The 23,926-nt window shown below is 40.4% G+C and overlaps 2 protein-coding genes across 14 annotated transcripts in view; one reads left to right on the top strand and one right to left on the bottom strand.

Moving 5' to 3' along the window:
• The window catches only part of PWWP2A (PWWP domain containing 2A), a 41,732-nt gene extending 23,859 nt beyond the window's left edge, over positions 1-17,873 (bottom strand). For 3 of the 7 annotated variants that reach the window (XR_012634408.1, XR_012634409.1, XM_074915952.1), the window contains exons 1-2: positions 17,106-17,873; positions 3,389-4,356 (exon numbers count right to left, since the gene is read on the bottom strand). Coding sequence is in view for 5 of the 7 variants with exons in the window: in XM_074915952.1 (XP_074772053.1) it covers positions 3,389-4,356; positions 17,106-17,791 (1,654 nt within the window). In the remaining 2 variants the exon portion in view is untranslated. Of the gene's footprint in view, positions 1-1,540; positions 4,357-17,105 lie in introns of those variants that run through there. The other 4 variants (XM_074915948.1, XM_074915947.1, XM_074915950.1 and 1 more) reach the window with 3 other exon arrangements.
• A 45-nt stretch (positions 17,874-17,918) lies between these two features.
• Positions 17,919-23,926, top strand: part of FABP6 (fatty acid binding protein 6) — a 45,432-nt gene continuing 39,424 nt past the window's right edge. For 4 of the 7 annotated variants that reach the window (XM_074915953.1, XM_074915958.1, XM_074915959.1 and 1 more), the window contains exons 1-3: positions 18,224-18,440; positions 19,041-19,119; positions 19,803-19,890. In XM_074915953.1, the coding sequence (XP_074772054.1) occupies positions 19,860-19,890 (31 nt within the window). In that variant the 5' untranslated portion in view covers positions 18,224-18,440; positions 19,041-19,119; positions 19,803-19,859. Of the gene's footprint in view, positions 18,028-18,223; positions 18,441-18,487; positions 18,521-19,040; positions 19,120-19,802; positions 19,891-23,926 lie in introns of those variants that run through there. The other 3 variants (XM_074915955.1, XM_074915954.1, XM_074915956.1) reach the window with 3 other exon arrangements.

Genomic DNA, 23,926 nt, shown 5'->3' with positions numbered 1-23,926 from the left:
AACGTGGTGGTGTTCTATTTGTTTTGAGACCTGTTAAGTCTGAAGTAATAATGCACATTCACTATAAGACTTAGGAAAGACTTCTTAAGACTGATCAATTACACATTGAAACTAAGACTCTTTAAATGCCTTTCATAAACAGTTCTTTTGAACACAAAACAATCTAGAAACCCCTCTCATAGTTGTTGCTCTCCCATCTTACCATGAACACCTGAGCAAACTTTGACTATGTATGCTTTAATACTATTCTAACTTGATATAAATTGATAGAGTACAAAGCTTCCAGGTCTTTTAAAGAAAAATAACAACATAATTATTGATTTCACCACTACTTGGCTCAGAACTAACTTATAACCCGTTTGAGCTTCTAAACGTCAAGGAACGAGCGTAGGCATATAAACCATGTTGTGTGTTCTTGACTTCAAAAAGCAGTCTGCTTTAGTAACAAAGTACAGCTTTACTTAAGAGTAACTGTTTCTGTTTGCAGGAAAGAATACATAGAAGTGAAACAGGATTTTTTTTTTTTCCAATTTTTTTTTTTCAATATTATGAAATTTATTGTGTGTTTATCACATTCAAAAAGCATTGACCAGTGGGGTTTTTTGGTAACTGTTAGAATGCCAAGGTAAAGCTGGTATATTTGGAAGCTTAATTAGCACCTAACAGATGACCGTAAAATTGAGGAAAATTTGAACAGCCATGTATTTAACACTTTAGACTTCTAGTAGTTCTGTGGACAGAACAGAAGAATTAAAAAAGGTAAAAAGAGACTGAATGCTTTGGAAAGACCAGACAGTGTCACGAACATACAAAATTTAATCTGAAGTTAGAAAGATTAAGGGTTTGACAATTAAATCCTTATCCCCATTTTCATGTCTGTTTAAAGTCTAATTTCAGTCTAAGCTTAAATTTTTACATCTGTCATTGTTGCCTACATGGGCAATTATGAAAAAAACAGGATGAAAACTGCTTTGGGATGAACGTTGAGATTCTTCACAAGGTATTGCAAGGCTGAAACAGTAGTGGGTTAGAGAAGAGAGAGTAATTCACATGGTCAGGTAAGGACCAAAACTAGAAGAAAAAAAAAGTGAAGTCAGTTGCATGAAAATGCCCCAACATTGAGCAAAAGACATGCAAGAAAAGCTGAAGTAGCAGTGGAGAGTGGGTCTGATTAGGTTTTGATAGATGGAGAAAACTGAAAACATTTCCCCACTGTGTAAGTAACATTATCCACAGTCTATTCAAATATATGGAACAAAATCTAATTAAGGGAGAAATTTTATAAACTTTACAGAAAGCCCTCTACAGAGCTAGTTTTGAAACAAAAGGGACAGATAATTGCTTAATCTCAAAATTAAGACTGAAGTATACCAATAGTACTTTACATCAAGCAGTTATCTTTAAGAATGCGTGAAAAAGGACAATTTGGTTTTTAAAAAGGTGTCCTCTAAATACGGCATACATATGAAGTACTCTAACATCCTGGATTTTTTTCAAAGCTTTTTGAGAAACACACACAAATAATTCAGATTTAGTCAATTTTATTTACAGTTTGTTTTTTTACATTTCAGAGCATTACACAATTACATATTCTCATTTTCTGACCTGCAAACAGATACCTTAAACGGAAATATTAAAAAAAAATGAAGTTAGATACATCCAAAATGCAACAATTACACATCTGACAATTCACAAAGTGTAATTTACTAGGACGTATCCTAAGAATTTAGGAACAACCAGTCAGGAGAAAATCTGACCAATTTCATCAATCAATTATTTACACATTCAAAACAAAGCCTCTCTTAATCTAAACCTCCAGGCAAATGGCCTGAAAGATTTCTTCAGGAAGAAAGACCAGAAGTTATGATTCACACCTATGCAGCATTAACAGCCCTTGATCCCAAATACTGAGCGACTTCTCAGCTTTGTCTTAGAGCTACAGGCATCCCTCTCAGCTTCTCAGACCCTGAAGTGTTATATTTGTGCCCCCATGTGCATAGAAAGGCTGAGTGTTTAAGTGGTCACTACAATAAAACCCCATTTAATCTGGTCTTTAAGTTACGTGAATTCTTCTTCCTTAAAAATTTCAGCAAGTCTTCTAATGATATTTAAACTGGCCTATATGGATTGGGGCATGCCTCCTGAAGATGTTTAAGCATGCTTTGAACCAATTTGCACTGGCCAGACTAAATACATTAGAGACTATTTAAAATAATCTTTAAAGACCATTTAGACAAGGCTTACAGTTCTACACTTCCCTGATGGGCCACCTAAAAAAAAAAAAGTCACAGCTACTACTTTCATCCCTTGTGTTAACCCTTCGCCACACAGCAACTACTATATACTGGGTAGAAACTACTAAAAAATTCCCTGCAAATAAGCTGCCTTTCAGCTGAGGCTATGGCTCCTATGCATTGGGTGTTTGAGGAGGTTTTTTTTTTTTCTTTCTTTAAAAAAATTCTCACTTAAAAATACTGAAGTTCTCGCTTTAGGCTAATTTTGATTGCATGTTCAATTTGCTTTAACTGTCAAGAAACCGCTACAAATGGAACTTTAGTATAAAAAGAGCAGTCAACCGAGTGCAACTTCTGACTTGGCAAGTCCTTCATGGTAGTTTTCTAACTAGGCTATGAATTTTGTGGAGCCTCCAGATTTCTTGCCTACCTTACTTTCCATGTTCACGTTTCAAACTGCGTCAGCAGGGCCCGAACTTCGGGAGTCAGCTGCTTAGCAGCCTTAGCTGCCTCTGTGACGGCCTTGCGGTAAAGACCCTTTCTCTTCTTATTAAAGCGCAACTGGAAGCTTTCTAAAAAGGGGGATAGTTGTGCAAGAGCAAGAAAAGATGTTGTTGTGGAGCCAAACCACGAGATACGAGCCTCCTGTCGAACTAAAAGGCCATTATCTTTTCGGCTCACAGTTATGGTAAGAATACGGGCTGGCCACCAAGGGAAGCCATAAATCTTGGCCCAAACAATGTCCCCTACACATACGGTCCTGCCATCTGGTGTGACACATTTAGAGACGTTTTTGGAAAAGACTTCCGTTTTCAAGGAATTACTGAGCTTTTTCTCTTCCTTTGAAGAGGAGGAGGAGGAAGGTGCATGCATGCTGCCTGGAGGAAAATCAAAGCTTTCAGTAGAGCTACACTCAGAGTTGGTAGATTTCAAATCATCTGTGCTATCACTACTACAAACTGATGCACTGGAAGAGTCAGATTTCTTTTGATTAAGGGTCATGTAAACCGTTATATTGCTTTTGCTGCCTCTTTTGCCCAATGTCTGGTGTTCATCCTGATCAACAGTTACATGCACTTCACTCGTGTCCTGAACCTCACTGCTGGCCTCTTCAGGGCCTTCTGAGGGGCTCTGATTTTCTGAAGGGGCCTCACCTGCTGAGCGGGTGGAGGAGCAGCGAGACTGGGGCTTAGTTGCCATCTTGCCACTCCGTATTTTCTCAAGTCCTGTCTTGAGAGAAGAGTCATTTTCTTCATTCCGATACCTTTGTGGCTTTAAACGCAATCGGGGTGGAAGGGAACCTGAGCTGGTGTTCTGAAGACGCCGTGTGAAGTGGACCTTTGAATGTGCATTTTTGGAAGAGGAGGTTGCACTCTGCTTCTTTTGTGCCTTTTCTTTGGCCATTTTCAAGACTTCCCGAGCTTTCGCATGATCCATGTTTTTGCTCTGGAGAACTTTTTTTGTATTTAACTGCGCTTTTGAAGTATTTGCTTGTGCGGAAACTTTAACTACTCTGCTTCTGCTGTGGGCAATATTTGAAACCTTGACCACAGCATTCCTTTTCTGACTTTCATTTTGGCTTTTTCCATCCACTTTATGGTCAGTTTTAAGTTTTTTATTCACAGTAGTCACACTCTCATTTCTTCGTTTTTTATTATCCTCATATTTTGAAGAGTCACTTGCATTGCCACCTTTTTTTATTTCCTTTTTTTCTGCGACAACACTGTTTTTGCACTTGTCACATAAGACCTGTCGGGGTCGTAGTTTGATAGCATTCATGATAGAAGTGGGTTCCTCCCTGTACATTTTACGCTTGGGCCGCTTAATTTTCCGGGGTGGAGGCTGAGGTATTGACTGGTTATACGTGTCCCTGATAAACAAAGGAGGAGGATATGGCGCTCCCTCATGAAAGAGAGGAGGTGGTTTAGAAGTCCATAGGCTTTTAGCTATGCTAGGTTCTGATGGCTGCGTGAGAGAAGAGTCATCAGGGACTGCAGCATTAGATTCACACTTCACCTGTGCCTCATCTTGGAATGGTTTACTTTGGAGCTGCATGGCTTCAGGTTTATCCTTGTATTCCCTTTTAGGAAATATGGTCACAGGGATTCCATGGGGTCCAAACCTTAAAGAGAAAAAAACAAAAAATAAATGTTTTGAGGGAGCTTTGACTGTGTTTATTAAAAGGCATTTGAAAACCTGTCCACATTATGTAGACACCATTTGAAAGACATGAGTTCCAGGAAAATTAAGCTTCACATCTAGCCTTATGATAAGCTTTGAAAAAGCCGAACACCAAATCAAAGTCAGTAGAGAACATGATATACACAACTTCACTTATTATCAGTTTCTCTTGCATCAACAAGATGCCCTGAAAATGTAACAAAATCATATCACCTAGTGACAGCAGTAACTTTGTTCTTTTAGAAAATGCTTATAAATATACAAACTACACACTCATCCCATCAACTGCAAATCCACCTAAGATTAACTTCTATACTAAAATCAACTTATGTGAAGAAGGCATCTCCAGCAATGTTAACAAAATTTCTTCCTTTTGGTATAGCACAAAAGGCCGAGTATGTTTCAGATTTAATCAAGGCAAATATGCACTGCATAAATACTTGCGCTGAACAGAGCATGCCATCATTCTTCATCTACAAAAGATTAGCACTTGATCATCTGATGCATTACAGCCCAAAACGTGCTAGCCTATTAGTCTGAGTTTCTTCCAACAAAACTACCCTTACTTCATCACAGTACAAACCATTCCTCCCTGTTTTGTGAGCAAACAGTATTTTAAACCTCCCCCTACTTTTCTCCAGACAGCTCTAGATCTCTGCTTCCCTATTTGACACACACAGGACTTCTCACAGCTCAATCAGCTCAAAGAGAACAAAAAAATCCCAGTATGACTTCGGCATTAGCTCAAATTTCCTGTAGTAACAGAAGTAGCATGTTGCCTAACAGGTAACCAATACTTTCTGCAAAAGACTTGCTAAAGGACCCATTTTATCAGTTTGCAAGGCATTATGCTTGTCTTCTCCTGAGAGGAAATCAAATTATAAATACATTCATTTCACAACAATGTACCTTTCAATCCCCAGAACAGGGCAGGAGGGATTATAAAAGCTTGTTTAACCTTCCTTCTGTTCCACTGCACAATCTACCAGCTGTGGTACCAGCCTTATACAGAGCTGTCATCAGGCTGCTCACTGCTCTTGAGCTCTGCCTGACTCCAGCTCCCATACATACACGTGTTCGACTTATATTAGTTGGTATTTTAATAGTTTGACCTTAACGCAGTAACAACATGATAGACAAGGTTGCAATTCAAATGCCAAATCATCCATTTTTGAATCACTAAACAAACACTATTATGTTTATCCTACCCCACCTGACAGGAGAATGAAGTAATTGCCCAAGATTTGTCCTCAACACTAGTTCATGTTGCACTGCAGCTGCTCAACTGCAACATCCTCTTAACTGACTGAAATGAAGTTTCTTCACAATCTATGGTTGCCTTTCAACTGGAGGTAAATGCTGAATACCGGTCTATTTTCCATTCGTACTCCTGAAAGAAACACTCAGTTTATACAGCTGTCTACAGGTTGCCTTTATTTCTTCAAAACTGGTTTTGAAAAAAGTCATCATGTGTTAGAAGATTCTTTACACTGTCAGCAAACAAAACTATCACTTGTTGTCCTTTTGCTTATCTGTTAAGCCTCTTTTTACACTTAAAAGTTGAAACTGAAGCAAACAACTCATCCAAGATTAAATTATCTATCCAGTTTGCACTTCATTACAAAAGGAGAACAGAAATAGCAGACAACCTAAGCAAGGGGCAACCAAACAATTTTGTCATCATAGGAAAGAAGGGAAGTTGAACACAAAACAGTTTACAGTTTAGTATCAGTATGAGCACTGTTGTTGCCCTAATCCTAGGTACTGCTACATTCATAACTTTGAACTCTGCTGAGGCAGGAGCCCAGGTGGGCAGCTAGAGCAGCTCTGTCCTCATCCATGGGCTGATGAGTGCTCTTCTCCGCAAAATATCCCATCACCCCACAGAAGTTCATTTCTGAGGTTCGGATCCACTCCAGTTGAATTCCACAATGTCCCTCCAGAAATGAGCGGCACAACTGAATGAAGTCTACTGCAACTAGTGAAGGCTACAGTGAATTATAAACATTTAGCAGCTGATACAGGCATTGCTCCAGCCTACAGTCTGGCATTAAACCACAAGGGACTCACTCGTAACTAAGTTTTAAGTTCCCTAAAGTCCCAGAAGTCCACCAAGTGTAAACAAATTGCTTTTCCAAACACTCTTCCTTCCACTAAGGATTATGAGTTACTCAATTCCAAGTAGGACTTTAAAAAACGTATCAGCTGATAATAATTATTTTAACAGTATTTTCAGTGTTACTTGCATCAAGAACTTCAGCTTCTTTAAAAGCAGTAAGATCCAGATCCCATCTTTCACCCCCTGATAAAGATTACAGGATTTGGGAAGTTTACCATAAGCATTGAGAATAAAACAGGACAAGATCTCTACTGTGCAAATTTCAATCCCAAAACTACAAAAGTAGAACTAGACAGGAGTGTGATATCAAACAGACAAACCCATGCAGAAGAACACCACTTTCACTTCCTGAGACAGTGAAAAAGAGTTGTATTTCCTAGCCTCTCACAAGATATTTCCATAGTCCAAAGCACAAGCCGTTCCTCCAGAAGACATTTATGCTGATTCCATGTTAGGAAATTAAGCATTATTAGCAGTGACCAAGGAAGAAGTAGACTGCAAGATTCTCCAGAAAGATCCCGTTTAAGTACTTAATCTCTTTTCCAAGATTTTCATTCTACTGCCTCACAAGCAAAGTCAGCACAATTAGCACTGTAAATGCAGAAAAAAGCCTAATGGAAAGCTCAGCATATGACTGATACTATGAAGGCATCAAAAATAAACACTGCATGTTAAAACTATCCTTTCCTTCAAGCATCTGCATAACACACAGGCCAAAGAGCTGAAGAACAGGACAGCCGAAGTGGAATTTTTAAGATGTAAACCTACTTCAGTAAGACACAAAACCAATACTGACTGAACCTCTGAAGACTGAGTCTCTCATAAAAGATACTGTTTTAACAAATGAACTAGTATCTCCCACCCCATCTACCTAAAACATAGAGTTAGAGAACATTTATTAATACCATCTAGTGCCAGTTATGTAAGAGCAAATGAAGACACCATTCCTGTAAACAATATGTCAATACAGAAAGACTTGACTAGTCAAGACACAGTTCACCTGAAGTACGAGGTAAATTTGGTAAGCCCAGAGACTGAATATTACTTTCAACAGCTGAGTGTATGGTACCTTCTCTCTGGCTTCATCCAATAGCAGGTTGTGTCCATAAACATTCAGTTCTTAGACGATCTTTCTTTTCTCCTTGGTGAATGAAATTCTCCAACTATGCAACTTGGAAGAATGATATCAAAATTAAGAAGAGAGAACAATGGCAGAAAAACTTAGGAATGAAACAGTAAATTATACAGAAGAGAATGAAAACAAAGAACAAGGTAAGGGAGTGAAGGCAAAACAAAGAATGGCCTAATTTTCTTAAAAGAAACAGCAGAATGAAGATGTGATCTTAAATTTATTCAAGACAAGGCATGACACAGCATCTAATTAGTTCAACAGTGAACAAAAGTATTTATTGCATATACTAGAATTTCAAACCCTATTTTCATACATCTAGTTGGTGGATCTTAAAGACAAGTGCTTCTCATACAACAACAGTAACAATTTTTATTATACCAACTACATGTTTGAAATAGCTAGGAGTGCCATGCGTATGTAGGTTAGATACAGAAGTTGCAAAAGACAGCATTTGGTTCATCTACTACAGAGATGAAGACAGACTAAAAGGCTACCATATAAAAAAAGGTTTAAAAATCCAAGCAACATTACTCAGTTCTATCATGACATTTACTGATCCACATATCAGTCAATGACTGGGCAGTAGAAGATCACCTCTTAAAAGAAACCATTTCAGTTATGCTGCATCAGGAAGAACTACCTACATATTTTGTTTGTCACATTGAACATTTAAATACTACAAGAAATTGCCTTGTCTTTATTCTAACAACAAACTACTTTTTTTTATCATATATTGATCCCGAGTATCACCTGTCTCTACTATATTACTTTCCTCCAGAAGAAGCTATTCTTGGAAAGACGTACTACAATTACTGTTTGCTTAAAAAAAAAAATCCAATTGTGCATAAGTTCCAGCTGTTCATTGTACAGCCCGTTCATGCATAACATAACTCAGCTCTATCTCAGACTTGAAAGAATAGGAGGATTTGTTGATGTGGGATCTAAAATTGACGTCTTAGGAAAACCAAAGTAAGAAATAGGTATTTCAACCTAATTTACAGCAGTTCTGGAAAGCAGTGCACTGCTGCTTCATACCTACTCAAAATTAAGGATCAGTTTTCCACGTTGCCAACTTCCTCTTCTGTAAAGGTGTCCTGGCTCTTTTTTGCTTTGAAAAGGCACCTCTAAACAAAAGAGAGTTGAGACCCATTGTACAAAACATCTCCAAGAAGCTTTACAAACAAACAGCAATCAGTAGGCTATTTCTGCTATACATATCACTTAAATATAGAAATGCAATAAAAACAAATAGCAACAGGAACACTGGGAACTATACTTAAGAGACTAATGGGGTAGACGAGATCAATTCTGATAATCCAGATCTTACACTGAGAGAGCTTTTAATATGTATGCAGAGACAGAAATGTGGTAAAAACAGTCAGGTTTTATTTCCACAGTTTATCATCTGCAAGCTAATGAATAAGTAGCCATAGCATCTTTTTTAATTCAATAAAATCCTGTTTGGGTATAAAACCTAGAAGTCTGTCACTTAGAGCCACGTAATTTGTATTACAGATATGTAATACAAATTCGAACAAAGTAAAAAACCTCACTTTTTTGAAATAAAAATTTTCTAGCAGAATTACTACAATTAATACATACTGCTACTCCATTTGTATGCAAAACACAGCATAAAGAGTATTTTTTATCAAATAAGCATAAGATAAGGAACAAATGCCATTTAAATTCCTAACTACATATACATAAGCATCTAACAATATGCCCCGGGGCAAAGTGTTTTTACATTACTATGTAAAGTCTTAAGCTCTCATCTTTAGCCTCCAATGTCTACCTTTTACTTCTCTACTAACAGAAACCAAAATGAAAAAGCACCTTGTTCCACCAAGAAGAGCCAAAGGAGAACCCACTGAACCAGCTGAGAAGTATTTCACATTTGTCTGCAAACACACGGAATTAACGTCAAAGCACAATAACTTCTAGTTTCTTGATAAGTGTTAAATCAAGTCTGTTGTAAATGACTATGATCAAACCTCATCTTCACCACTAAGACTACCGTAATCTCCAATTACCTTTTTATGCATTTATGCTCTTGCACTCAGTATCATCCTTGGTGTTTTGCAAAAGCCAAGGCAAGCAACAAGTGAAGCAATTTTTATTGCCTGAATAAAAGTTCAAAGACTCTGAATGCTTGGAGTATAATAATATGCTGAAATAATGCAGAGCTAAGTATACGTAAGTCATGCATCTATCTAAACTGAGAGTTTAAATTATAATATTCAATGTAATCTACAATTAGATCATAGCTATTTGAACACAAAGTATTTCAGAACTCCCCAAAATAACCTCTATTCAAAACAAGTTATGGAATATTTTAATATATGATTTACCTGGTGTGATAAAGTGCAATATGGAACACATTGCTTTAAGCTGCAGGCACCTTACTGAAAAAAGCATACACAGAACCCAAACTATTAACTCAATGGTTTACTTGCCTCCTGAGCAATGTAACACTAGGATAAATAGACTAGAAAATGCATATTTCACTTAGAGCTCTAAAAACATGGCAAAGGACTGCAGTGTAAAGTGACTCTTTGGAAATAACACATCTTCAAGAATAAATGCTGCCTCACCATCACAAACTCTCAGCACCAATAAAAATTTTGTTAAAGATAAGATAATTCAAATTAAGTAACACACGACAATCCAGACAATTACATACTCAGACTTTTACTAATCAATGTTAAGCTTAGTGTTTTTCAAGAAGGTGAACATGCCCGAAATCCAAGCTCTTTTTCTGACACACTTTCAATGCAGAGAAAGACAGGAGCAGGGTACGTGCAGAATTGAGTTTGGAAGAGTATCTCAGAGCTGGTTAGAAGTATCCAAGGCAGCACCACTGTCACCCAGGTCTCCAACTGCAATCACTACCCAAGGGGAAACCAACTAACAGATACCACACAATATGCAAATATACCAAAGGCTGTATTAGCTTACAGTACACTTCTCCATGAAGTCTGAAGCCCTTTGAAAGACTTCAGCTTCCAGGAAACTGAATCACAGAAGCCCATGTAGTCAGGATGCTGATGCAGACTTTGAAGAATTATCCACTGCAGAGACAGAAGAATCTCTAAATTGATAAGCCTGAAGAGTACACAGGCCATCCCCTAATCACTGCCTTCCCTCCACAGAAGTGGGAAGGTACCCTTCACCTTTCATCAGAAAGGATTTACAAGTGAATTTGCAAAATATCCTTCAGTTTTCTGTAACCTGGAGTTCTATCAAGGATATAAAAGTAAGCTTTAAAATACAGAATGCTTTAAGTTTAGGCTTCCCGCTAACTACCACAATTTCACTGGTGTGCTTATAAAGCTGAAGCTCTATATAAACTGGAAATATTTTTTAATTTTTACATCTGCTGGCATTATTAGTTTTCAAGTGTCAGTTGCTTTTTAAAGAAGATACTTTGCTGATATATTCAGAAGCATTATACATTTGCAAAACCTCATGATTAAGATAAAACACTTTGAATATACACTTCAAGTCATCCACATACCAGTCAGAACCAAGACACATGGAAGTGAATGATACCATTTATTAATGGATGAACTTTAAGCCAATTCAGTGTCAAGATGTACAAGTTTCATCAGTCCCATAATGGTGTACAGAAAAAAAAAAAGATTTAAAGCATACTGAAAATTTCACCTCCACCCTGTCTCTCAACACTTCAAGCCAAGTCAAGTCAAGCTACTTTTAGAAAGCAATGGCATCCCACACTGTTGGAATACAGAAAAGCATACCATAAGAAATGACAGTTCAACCATCATCTGTTGCATCACAGTCCAACAAAGAACAGGAGAAGACTACAGCTACTTTAGGAAAAGCAAGTTTGAGGCATTATCCACAGATGCTCTATTTACCAGCAAAATTAGGGCTCACTAGTTTGAGAAAGGGAAAAGTTGCACTCCTACTGGCTCAAAATCAAGCAGCAGATTGGCAAGTGTTTTCAGTAGAAGCAGTAGCTTTAACATGCTTTATACTTACAGTAGCTAAATCCTAAAAGGTAGTCTGGTTTAAGCCATTTTCACTTTCCAGGTGGAAACTTGGAAATGAGTATGTTTTTTCAAAAAAGCATTTGATAAATGACCACAAATAACATTCAATAAAGTTTTGGATGTAGAGAGACACAAGAGGAACTATTTTCATATAGAAGCTGAAATGTTACATATCAACAGAAAAATTTAGGCTGACAGCAGTATCACAAGATCTTCTGATCCAACCCTATCCTCTAAGTGAGGCTAAATTTGACACTACACCATTCAATATAACTTCTCTCAGTCAAAAGTGCATGTAATTTAACACACACTCACACCACACCTATACTTCCAGTGTTCTAGGCATAAAAGCAAGTATCAGAGAAGTGTTATGGCTGTTCCTTAAATGCTAGAATTTCACCAAGCTCCTTTACACATCTGAGAAACAACAAACGAGAACAGGTGATGAATTGCAGGAACACCTTGAAAACCAAGTGTTTAAAAAAAAAAAAGCCACCACAACCCACACACAACCCCAAGTAACAGACATCTCTTTACTGTTGAGAACATGTATCATAGAACATCAGTACTTCTACAGAACTTAAACCTTCCAGAGACAAAGACGACCAAATGTTGTCCCTATTTATTAAATGAAGTTATTAGTAAAAAAGAACTTCAGAGCAGGGATAAACATGGCACATTTTTTTCAGGACTTCTGCTGTTTCCTTCTCACAGCAGATCTTGAATTTCTCATCTTGGGAGTACCTTTCCCCCTCCCACCTTTCTTGGTGTATATGGTTACAACACACCAGGTCCACCCTGTGGAGTTTCTAACAACAAAACGTGAGCATATATAGACCACAAGTTTCAAAAAGTGCTAAATATAAATGATTTAAAAATCTAACAGATGTCCTGCAGAATGAGACAACACGATCTAGGGAATGGATGCAAGAGTTTTATCCTTATTCTTTTGCAGTAGAAATTTAGTGAAAATATTAGGAAAAGCACAGGATTCAAGAGTTGCCAAGAAAGAATGCTAACTGAAAACAGCTACTAGGATTATAAGAATTTGAATCTGTCTATAAAAGTTTTTTAATCACGTAGTTCATGTATACCTTGCTGCAAGAAGTCCTTCCTTATCTTCCACAACCAAACCCCAATCAAGATCATTTCAAACACCTGTACCAATAATACACTGGGCATCTTTTGCATATCTAACACTTTTAAGTCACAAAACAACTTTTTGCTCTCCCTTTCCCCTTCAAGAACTATTATGATCACACACAGGACAGAAGGGAAATAGCTTAGAGAAAGACAGTAGGAATACACATGCCCATCACATCTGTAGGATTAGAAGGAAAATTTTAGCCAAATGATAAAGCGATAGGAAGTCCAAGTCCTGACGGCTGGCAAAACAACAGAACATAAATTTAATCCCCCTCCTCTCCTTAATCTTTGGGAAGGGAAAAAGAATGCAGAAATAATGATCCTCTCTCCAGAAGAGCAAACTAGAACCAGGACTTCTTAATCCTATGTTTTAAGATGTACAAATGCTAGGCTCATCGGGTATTTCCTTACTGTCTACTTCCTCCGGGTGCAGAGCAAGACTCACACTAATTCTGAGCCAGCAGGTGGCATTAACATCTCATCTACCCTAACCCAACACAGTGTTAGGCAGACACTGGACACAGGCAAGCTTACAAGCCCTGTTTAAGCCCCATACCTAATGAGTAGTTTTCAATGACAATTTGTACAATAGCATGGAAAATTAACTACAGTCGTGCATGAAGCATTCCACTATCCACTCTGACAAAAGACAGACTTGCCTGCACCAGCCTGCCTGATGGTTGGCTGCATTTCCCATCTCTCCTACCAGCAAGACTCTGTTAGGTATACACTGAGGAACTTGCATCAGAACCTTATCCTAGCATGCAATAAGACACTTAAAAGGTAATAGCAACAGTGGTAATAAAGTTTAACAGTGGGAGCACATTTTGAATTTGTGCAATAAGCCTTTAAGAGTAACAAAAGTGGGGACATGTCCCTCTTTAAATGATGATTTACTGCATAAGAAATTGATTTGGAACTCAGTAGATGTGAGTTCCTATTTTCTGCTCATTTTCAAAACTTCTTGTGCAGATGCTGAGAAGCACACAAGTCTGCCATTAGTACAGGCAGAGAAAATACTTCCTTACCTCAAGGAAATGTAGGAATGAAGTCCATTGAACACTGAGGTGCTCGTGTTCGTTTGTTATAAACTCCTAAATGGAAACCCTATTTACAAGGGGTAGGAGAGGAAGAGGGAACTAGGCCTTTAATATAAACATCACTGACTTTGATAAAGCCCACAAAAATAAAATGCAGGCAATGCATCATTTCAACAATAGAAACAGAATTAAGAAAAAAGAAAAAATAAACCCAATCAAAAACCACTTTAAAACCAGAAATATATGGGGACGTTTTTGCTTTTCTTTCACCTTGAAGTAATTCAGAACATAACTTCAAAAGACTAAGAAAAGTCCAGTGGACAGGTTTTTAAAACAGTCATTAAAACTTGCTCTCCTTAGTACTGTATGGAAGTAGTACCTTCATTTTCCTGGAGGGGAAAGCAGAAATTAAGATCCAAAGAGGACCAGGAATTTACTTCTTCCAAGCATACGATGAAAACAGTATTAACATGGGCAGTGAACACATCAGTCACTGTTCGAAGCTACTCAATGAGTAAATTCTAATACAAAATTTCACTTGTATTTAATAAGAACTAGTACTCTTAAGGTATTGATCCCCTTTGCATTAGGAAAGTTTGTAAGATTATTCCCATCCACTTGAATGAGCTAGTGGAGACAGCTTTCAGTAACCACCCATCTTCCATACTAGAAATCCCAGTGTTTTCATGCAAATGCCTGCTGGAATTTAGGTGGTTTTAATTTAACCCTACCCTTCCTTTTTTTTTTTTTTTGTCCAGTAGAAAAACTTGCTATAAGAATTCCAGGGCCTGCCACAGATATAGATGGAAGTTAATGAAAAATGTTAATATTCTACAAGTCCACATGCTGCTACACAAACCAAAAATAAACAGATTTAAAGAAAAGCTACTACCTAAACGGTACTACCACTCAGCCACTTAACCTCCAAAGTCAAAGTCTAGAATAACATTTAAATCTTGGGCATTCGTGTAACACCTGTTTTCTGATAATGCTTAAATTTCTTACAGGTAACAACTTGGACTATTTCTAGAGTTTGCCTACCACTGCATTTGCTCCTTTGAAACATTAGAACAGAGACTCATATTCATCTACAAATGACTTGTAATCAGCCAAATACTATAGACTTTATATCTAGAAACTCAATTATTCTTGTCCAGGCACTCCAAAGAGCTTGTCTTTCAGAACTGAAATTTCACCTTCTGGGTTCCCATGTAACAAGCACCTCTGAAGAAACTCCAAGAGAAATGAAGAGAAAGGAGTAAGGGGTTCACTGCAAAAGAGAATCTGGGAGTAATAGCACAAGCCTTCATGGATCACTTTTCCACAGTTCTTGCTGTGAAGACTTGCCCCAGGGCCTGTGCTTAAAAACAAGGGAAATTGAGATGCATGCTTCCACTGCAGCCACAATGCAAAAGAAGCAGACAGCCCTCCTGCTGCAGATGACCTTTACTGAAAAGGGCTGCAGTAGATCCGCTGCATGAGAGAAGGATCTTCAGTGCATAAGAAAACCTCAGGCAAATGAGGGGATGTGTGGTCAATGTGCGTTTAGTAAGATATGATCTCTCTCAGGAGTAAGGGAGAAGCTGGTATTTTCTTTCTTCACACATACAGACCCTTAGAAATACAGCACCACCTGCTCTGTCACCCTGCTAACCAGGGCAACAATATAACTTTGTGGGTATAACTTCAGACCTACAAAAGAATCGATGTTAACTAGATTACACTTTCAAGTTGTAATGCCTTCTGGCCTGCTTTGAGACCTTTAATATTTCACACTAGAAGCGAATAGAGTTTGCAGATCACATTTTAGTACTTGGCTTCAAAAGTCAAATTTGTAACTTAGCACTTCAAACCACAACTGAAAAATTTGAAACTTACTTCCATGACATCCAGAACCTGGGTTTCAGTAAAGGCCTTCTGTTTCAAAAAACAACCAAAAAGCTACACCCAGGACAGAAGTACCTTTCCTTTTAGAACGTATTGGCAATACTGGTATTACAGGAAGTTATTAAACAGCTACAAGTAACGTAAAGGAGTGATAAAAGACCAGACCACACATGCAGTTTAAGTTTAGGGGGAAAAAGTGCTGCATTTTTTGCAGACCAATTATTTTAAATAACAACCCTGGTCAAATTTCAGTTCTCTCTCATGTAGTTGCATAGTTCTTAAATCTAGAAAACAAACACTAAGAGGAAGAAGTTATTGTCACCTGTAAATACCTGCTAGATTGTTTATAAGATAATACAGTATCACTGATGACTTCTGTCCTCCCAAGAACCCTTTGCTAGAGGAAAGCAATGAAAAAAACAAACCCCAACCCTCACAGTGTAATAAGGCTTGAAGTTATTTCGTGACAAGTAACAGCCCAGAAGAAAGGATATTTAAGAACCATTAAACTTCACCCCATTCATTGGGTACAAGGAGCAATCAGTACTAATAACTGTACTTCAGGACTGTTAATAGCCTGGCTTGAAAACCATTATTCTGAAAAACAGTATGCACTGAAAAATAACGTTACCTAGGCAATGTAAAACACAAGCCACCAGAAAAAACACACGTCTGGGTCTGTACGCTTGTACAAAGACTGGAAGAAATGCCAACATCTGTAGCTCAGGTCCGTTTTCCCCGGCAGACAGGGATGCTAGAGGCCCGACGCGAATCCCAACCGAGTCAAAAGGATGTACTTATGTGCTCACCCCGCTCCCGGCTCCCCCATTTTCTTATTCCCACTACTTCTGTAAGGACAGCACCGTAAAACGGGTGGCCGAACAGCCGCCGGGCACGGCTCACAGCCCGCGCCCCGGGAAGGGCCCGCTCCCCGTTCCGTGCGTTGAGGCCGGGGGCGGGTGGGGGGCGCGGGGCTCGGCCCCGGGCGGGAGGGGAGCCCTGCCCGCCGCGCTCCCTCCAGCCCCTGCTAGAAGGGTCGAGAAGGATGCCCGTGAGCTACTGCCTCTGACCCCCAGGGGAGGACGCGGGGGCAGGAGCCGCTTGCCCCCCGACCCACGGCTCCGGTCTCCCAGGACGAAAGAGGGGAGGCGAGGCTGGTGCCGTCGCGCCCCTCGGCCCCTGCCCAGGCCGCTCTCCGCCGCGGGGGGAGCCCACGAGGGCCTCGGCGGGGGCAGCCCCACCTCCCGGAGGGCAGGAGAGGCGCAGGGCGGCGCGGGCAGGCGGCTCTGGGCGCGCTGGCTGCCCCCGTCGCTGGGTGGGGGTTCTCGGGACGGCTCCTCCGTGAGATCTCACCTTTTCGAGAGGTCCATGAGGACCCCAGAAAAAAGCTTCTCTCCCAGCCGGAACGAGACCACCAGGGCGTCCTCGATGATGTGATCCAGGGTGACCCGCACCTCGGAGCCCGGCAGCAGCGGAGCCTCCACCTCCCCTCCGGCCGGAGCCACGGGCACCGGGGACTTGGGCTCGACAGCGGCGGCATCAGCAGCATCCGGCTCCTCCTCCTCCGGCCGGGACGGCTCCTCCCCGGGCTCCGGCTCCGCGGAGCCCCCAGTAGCCGGCGGGCAGGGCTGCGGCTCCTCCTCGGGAAGTTCAGGGTGCCCAGCAGGCGGCGGGCAGGGCTGCGGCTCCTCCTCGGACTCCGGGCTGGGTGCTCCCCGGTGCTCGGCCTGGGGCGAGCCCACCTCCGGGGTGGAGGGCGGCAACGTCTCCGTCCTCTCAGCTTCCGGCTCCCGAGTCCCGGCCGGGCTCCGGGCGAGCTGCACAGGCGGCGGCTCCTCGGCCTCGCCGGGAGCAATCTTCCCCCCATCGGCCTCCTCCCCATCAGGCACCACCGACTCCACGGCCTCGGTGACGGCAGGGAGAGGGTCCGCACCGGCCTCACTGCCCGGGATAGGCTCCATCTCGGGCTCAGCTTCACCAGCTCCCCCATCGCCCGGCACCGCTGCAGTCGCTGCCGCCTCCGCAGCCATGGCCGCCATTTTCTCTGCTGCTTCACCGCCGCCTCCCTCCAGCAGCGGGATCGATAACCACGGCCTTCCCCGCCCGCCTGAGAGGGAGAACCCTCCCCCTAGGCTCGTGTCCGGCAGTCTATTGGTGGGCGCGGTGCAACTTTCTGCTTCTACTGGAGATCAGAGTAGTCCGTCAAGCCCAGCGGGAACTTCTCGTTGGCCAGCGGCGACTTCATTCAATGGAGAGTCGGGAAGAGGAAGAAGGGGTGTGGCTCGATGCTTTACAGGCCGTTACAGATTAGGGGGGTTGAGCCTCTAGGGCTGCTCCGCCATCTCATTGGTGGAGGGAGGAGCCTCTCCCGCGGGAGGCTGGTAATTGGCAGTGCCAGACGTCCGTCAGGGGGGCGCGAGGCAGGGTGTGCGTGGTGGCTGGCATGCGCGCTGCGGGCGGGTGGCCGGGAGAGGGCGCGAGGGAAGATGGCGAGGGCGGGGGGCGGCCCTCGGCGGGGTTAGCTCGCCCTGGAGCGGCACCCCTGCCGCGGGGAGGTCGTCTCTGCCTCCCAGCTTGTACAGCGCCGCGCCCGCTGCCGCGCCTGTGGAGGCGGGGGTGCTGCTGGTCTGTGGCGCTACCTGCCCCTGCGCTGTGGGGGAGAGCGGGCCCCTTACTGAGGGGAGGGGGGTGAGTGAAAGACAGTGGTGAGCGGTCGCTGGGGAGAGGGAAAATGTGAGGAAGGCAGTGGGCCTGGTGTCTTTTGTGAGGTAAACCGACACTTTAGAAGATGTATGTAGCATGGTTTAGGTACACCGGATAAAGGTGAAAGGCGCACTGTTGAAAAGGGGAGACAAAGGGTTAACACTTTCCCTTAAGATGTTCTGAATCAGTGATCTTTCTTCCTGTGGGATCAATAGTTGCTACCGTGTGGGCATTTTGCGCCCCCCCCCCCCCCCCCTCCCCCGCCGTAGGAAATCTTGTATTTTCTAAACAGAAATTAATGAAAAAGGAAAGGTTTTAACTCTGTCATGTACATGATTTTACGTTTTGGGAAGCTGGGTCCTTTGTAGAAAGGAGGGATTTGTTAGAAGAATGGATGAGAAAGAAAAGTGGGAGCAACTGGAAACAGAAAGACAAAAGTGATCTTAAAGCATGAATGGTTTTATTCCTCCTGGTTCTATTATGAGAGATACATTGTTCAACACCAAATGAAATTTTCTGAAAAGTAAGAAGTCAAATCTGTAAGATTTTCTTTAAAAGTAAAGTATTCCTTTTCTTTCATGTTAGTGACATTTATTGGCAGACTTCAAAGTTGCTACCAACCATATGCTTACAATAGAAACAGAGCTACACCCCGGGTTGTCAGGTAAAAAACTTATTTTTATAAAATGGGCATTAAGAACTAACGAAATTTTGCAAGGGGTATGAGGGGAAAAAAAATCCTTGATCAGATTTAAGGCCTGGTGCTACACTTACCTTTTTTCCCTTCATTGTAGGAAAAATGAGTTATATGTAGTTAAAGGACTACAGTAATACAAAGAAATTTTTTTAGTAATAATAAATGAGGACATAGAAAAAATAGCCTTCTGTAACAGTAAAAAAGCTATGTATAACTGTATGCAAGTAAAACATCATCTTCCAAGCTGCTAGCTATAGGATTTTAGTAAGTAATAAAGGCATGATTAACGTACTCTGTTGTCCCGATCATAGTGGTTTGACTTATGTAACTGACATAAAGACTCCTCCTTTCGTATCTGATAGTGGTTTACTTTGCATGGTGAACATGTTTGCATTACTGGTGGTGTAAAGTGTGTAAGAAACATATGGGAACATCAGGAAGAACAGCCAGACACATTTCTGGAGACATACATTGGAAATAAAAAATGTGCTAAAGATAAAACTGCTTAATAAATTTTTGTATGTTTTACCACCATATCTGTTAAATCAATGGTTTGGTAGTGTGGGTGAGTAGAATAGAATATGTTTATTGGGGGAAGGAGTAATAGATACAGAATTTCTTTTTTTTCTTTTTTTTCTTTTTCTTTCCAGCCATGCTTGCAGCTTTGTCAGTCTGTATCACAGAGAAACAGCAGATGGATTCAGCGTATGATCTGTGGCTTAAAAGAAATCAGATTTGGTAAGCTTTTCCAAAACTACCTACCATTAATATTACTTCCAAAACATTTTGAAACAGTTTAGTTAGACCATATTTGTAAAAGATCTGTATTCCATATCCTGAGGCCATAATGCTTTGAAAGATGGCAACTGTCTAGGCACCCCTAAGGCTGAATATGTTCTTTGCCAGAATTCTGGAAAATAATGAGAAGATTTGTGTTGCTACTGAGTTACCTTCATTTCAAAGCTATCTGTGTGCAAGGATTTCAGTTTTAATTCAGATCTGAGATTTCAGGGGTTTGTGTATATTTTCCCAAGGAGAATACAATAGTGGCTCTGGAAGGTTCACAGAAGTAGCAAATGGTTTGTAATGAGTTCTCATGTTGAAGAAGCCATGTATAAAAGAAAAGGTTATAGGAGTGGAAGAAGGACTCTGCTGTTCTTTCTGCTCATTATTTTTGTTTTGTGCAATTCTGACAACATATGACATGTAGAAAATGAAAATTTGTTTCCTAGAAACTTTACCTTATTCAGATGAGTCCTAGGACAGATTAAAGAGCTATATTAGTGAAGATAGCTCATATGTAACACCAGAACTGTTTTTACATTACTCTCCTATGCAAAGAATTTAACTGTACTTGGAGGTACTCCAACTGTATTTCAGCAATAGACCAAACCATGCACTGCATGCACAGGACTGTTCTGCACATAGAGATATGATCATCTGTTTGAATGCTGTTTTCCTTATTACTGTTTTACACTGGTAGTAATCTATTTCTTCATTTCAAGAATAATACTGTGATGAAAATAATGCGTCACGTTAGTTATAAGGGCTGGCAGGGTACAGGGATATGTGGTTTTAAATTATTTTTTACTTTTTACTCAGGAGCCATAGTACTATATTTCAAAAGTTTATTAGCACTTGCACTCGGAAGTTTGCAAAAGCAAAGTTGCCAGACAGTTCTCATGCCAGAGCGCTCACGGTCCTTACTATAAAACAGCATGGCTTGTGTAGATACTTTGTACGGTTGATGATTTTAATTGTACTAGCCGGTCAGTTCAGTTAGCCACAGTTCATTTCTCGGGTGCTGCTGTGCCATGGTATGGAAGGATGGCAGTAAATTCTGAGCCTACAAGAAATTACCAACTAATACAAAGAGATTATTTAGCCCTCGAGCTGATGGGACATTAAGATCCAATAGCTCAGCCCAGCAGGCTTTTTGTTATGTTAAGATCAGATTTATGTAGAGGATGGCCGTAAAATGGAAGATTTCCTCTTGCAAAACTTCAGCGAGGTTAATGCTTACTGAAATCCACCTTGTTTTTCAGCAGATGTTGCTTATGGCAGTTACCATTAAAAAGCGATCTGTCAGCTTTTACATCTCCTGGAGTCCCCAACAATCCGTATGCTAAGCATAGGAAACAAATCGGGGTGTTAACACTCTTAACTGTTTCTTTGCAATAACAGAGCAGTTTAAACTACTGGGGGGGTGGGTATTAAATAGAATGTAAACAGCTCTTTTGCATGTTAGAGGTGCTATATGTGCTTTCAAAAGAGGTAAATATGGACATTTATATGCCACTCTAATGGTCAACAGAAATATGATACCATAGGTAACCCTTAAATGAAAGTATACTAACAGTAGGCCTGTAGATGCAGGATGAAACCTGTAAGTTTAACAAAAAAGCGCTCACTATATATATTTTTTTTCCATCCCAAATTCCTTTGATCACCATTTAATTTCTGTTTATTTAAAATCTAGCCTGTAATCTCTTCAGGATAGGGTTTGTGTTTCTGTGGCTGGGTTGCATAGTGATTGGCATAGTTGAGGCCTTGTTTCTGTCCTGGAACGCTTAGAAACTGCCAACATAAATTGAATTAAGTTAATGAAACAAATTGCACTAATATACTTTCTTGAGATTAAAATTAGTCGCCATCTATTCAGAAAGTGGCAGAAAGGACAGAAGTAGAAAGAAGAAACTATGAATTTGAGAGAGAAACTGTAAAATAGGAGGGAATAAAATTAGTATTTTGATGGCAGGAAAAAAACAAAGCTCTATGAAGATACGTTAGCAGCAGGCTGGGTAGCTGAAGAAGTTGTAGTAAGTTTGTGTTGAGGGAGTGAGCGGATGAGATGTGGTTGCATGATGCCTGTAAGAAGTAGATACGAGCGTGTCTATTGTATGCACGGGTATACATGGGTGAAAGAATTGTTTCTGTGTGAGTAAGCTGGAATGCGATAAGGATCTGGGTCTGGCAGACTTGACTGTTTAAAGGCTTGTGCTGCTCAGCGTTAGTGATACTGATTTGTTCTGTCGTGACCCAAATGTATTATTGCAGTGACCGAACTGAATAGAAAATCTTGAAGTCTGTGAGTAGTCACAGCATGTATGTGTGTTTCAGTTAAGAAGTGCATTAGGTTAGGGCGTCTGTAGCTTAAGATGATGTATAGTAGTACATCAGGTTCCATAAAAGTGCATTACCACAGAAGAGCCAACACAAAATGCTATGTTGTATTGGAACAATATACATAAACAGTGTATAATCAGGGTTGCAGTGAAGCCAAAGTGCATGATTACAGCATATCTACAAATACTCAGTTTCCTTGAAGCTAATTTAGCTACCAATAACAGTGAAACTGTGATAGCAGTCTCCAGAAAGGGCTGCACCCTGGTAATTGCCTAGTAGCTAGAATTTGTGGTGTTACTGCTATCCAAGCCAGCTGGGTATGTGTAAGTTCACTTTGTTCACGCTGCAACTGATCTATCTTAGGGTAGGCATATGTGTTTGGATTTATAGGGAGGTTTGTAGTGTTTTGGTAGGATAGTAGATATTTTTCCTAACATCTAGACTGGGGCATGAGAATATTAGATTAGAGGCTTACAATATGAAGTTCTAACAACCTTGCTGAGACTTTGTGACTCCACACATTAAAGGGATTGTGGTTTATATACATAAAAAAAGCTCCTGTCTTTGCTGGCTCTTCAGCAGCAACAACAATGAGAAATAGTGTGCTACAGGAAACATCATACTTTTCTCCCTGCGTCAATCTGAATCATAGTGGCAGTAGCTTCCTGTGACTGCTATAGTGACAATTTCCTGTGACCCAGAGAAGGTCTGAGGGTCTCAAAACCCCTCACAAGTCAGGGTTTAGGGACCACAGTTTTATGCTGTGTTAACAAATTAATTTTAACATTGTTCAGTGTTTGTAAGGCATGATCTGCTATTGTGAAATTGTCAAGGCTTTCCTATTTAAAAAGTGTAACCAATGAAAGCCAATGTATGTAAGCAATGCAGAGGAATATAAGCAAACGAGCAGGAAGTAAAGATTGGGTCTTGGTTGTGTGCTGCAGACTTACTGCTTCTATAAGAAGTTGGAAAGTAATGCTCTTGAAACAGTTGTTAATTACATTTAAGCTGTTTTGAAACTTCATTATTGATTTATTACAGAAAATTGCTATGGGAGGAGAAAATAATCAGTCATTCCTGTAATATTTAGTAACTGATTTTTGTAGCCATATGAATGTAGAGCTCATTGTCTTACATCTATGAATGATTATTAAAAGATTTGTAAAATCTCACTGCATGCACACATGCCCCAGAAGTCTACCCTGCAATTTGAAAAGTTAATTATATGCAAAATTTCTTGTGAGCAAGAGATGAAGTCAATGGTTGGGGCTTTACCTAATGTCTGTATGGAGAATTGATTTAAATCAATTACCATAGTTGGGGTTGCTCTACAAAAAATTGCAACTAGAAGTGAGCCCTTGAGGTAGGGCACTGGCATTAGCTCACTGCTGACATGTCTCACACTTATTTTATAATTTTAAAGAAACGTGAGTCTGAAACTGCTTCGTGTCTTATTTTGTAATCTGTCTGATTTCTGCTATCTTTTGTAATTAGTGTATCTGTAAGTAACTGGTGATATCCATATTGTATCTCCGCAAATTTTTTCATTCAGATAAAATAGCTTTGAAGGTGCAAAATTGCTAATACTATTATTGTTTCATATTTTGGCATCTAAAACCTTATCTCTATTTTGCATGCATACATTATA

The sequence above is a fragment of the Athene noctua genome, chromosome 12 (assembly GCF_965140245.1).
Source record: "Athene noctua chromosome 12, bAthNoc1.hap1.1, whole genome shotgun sequence".
Lineage (NCBI taxonomy): Eukaryota > Metazoa > Chordata > Aves > Strigiformes > Strigidae > Athene > Athene noctua.
This window is presented reverse-complemented; position numbering and strand designations above follow the sequence as displayed.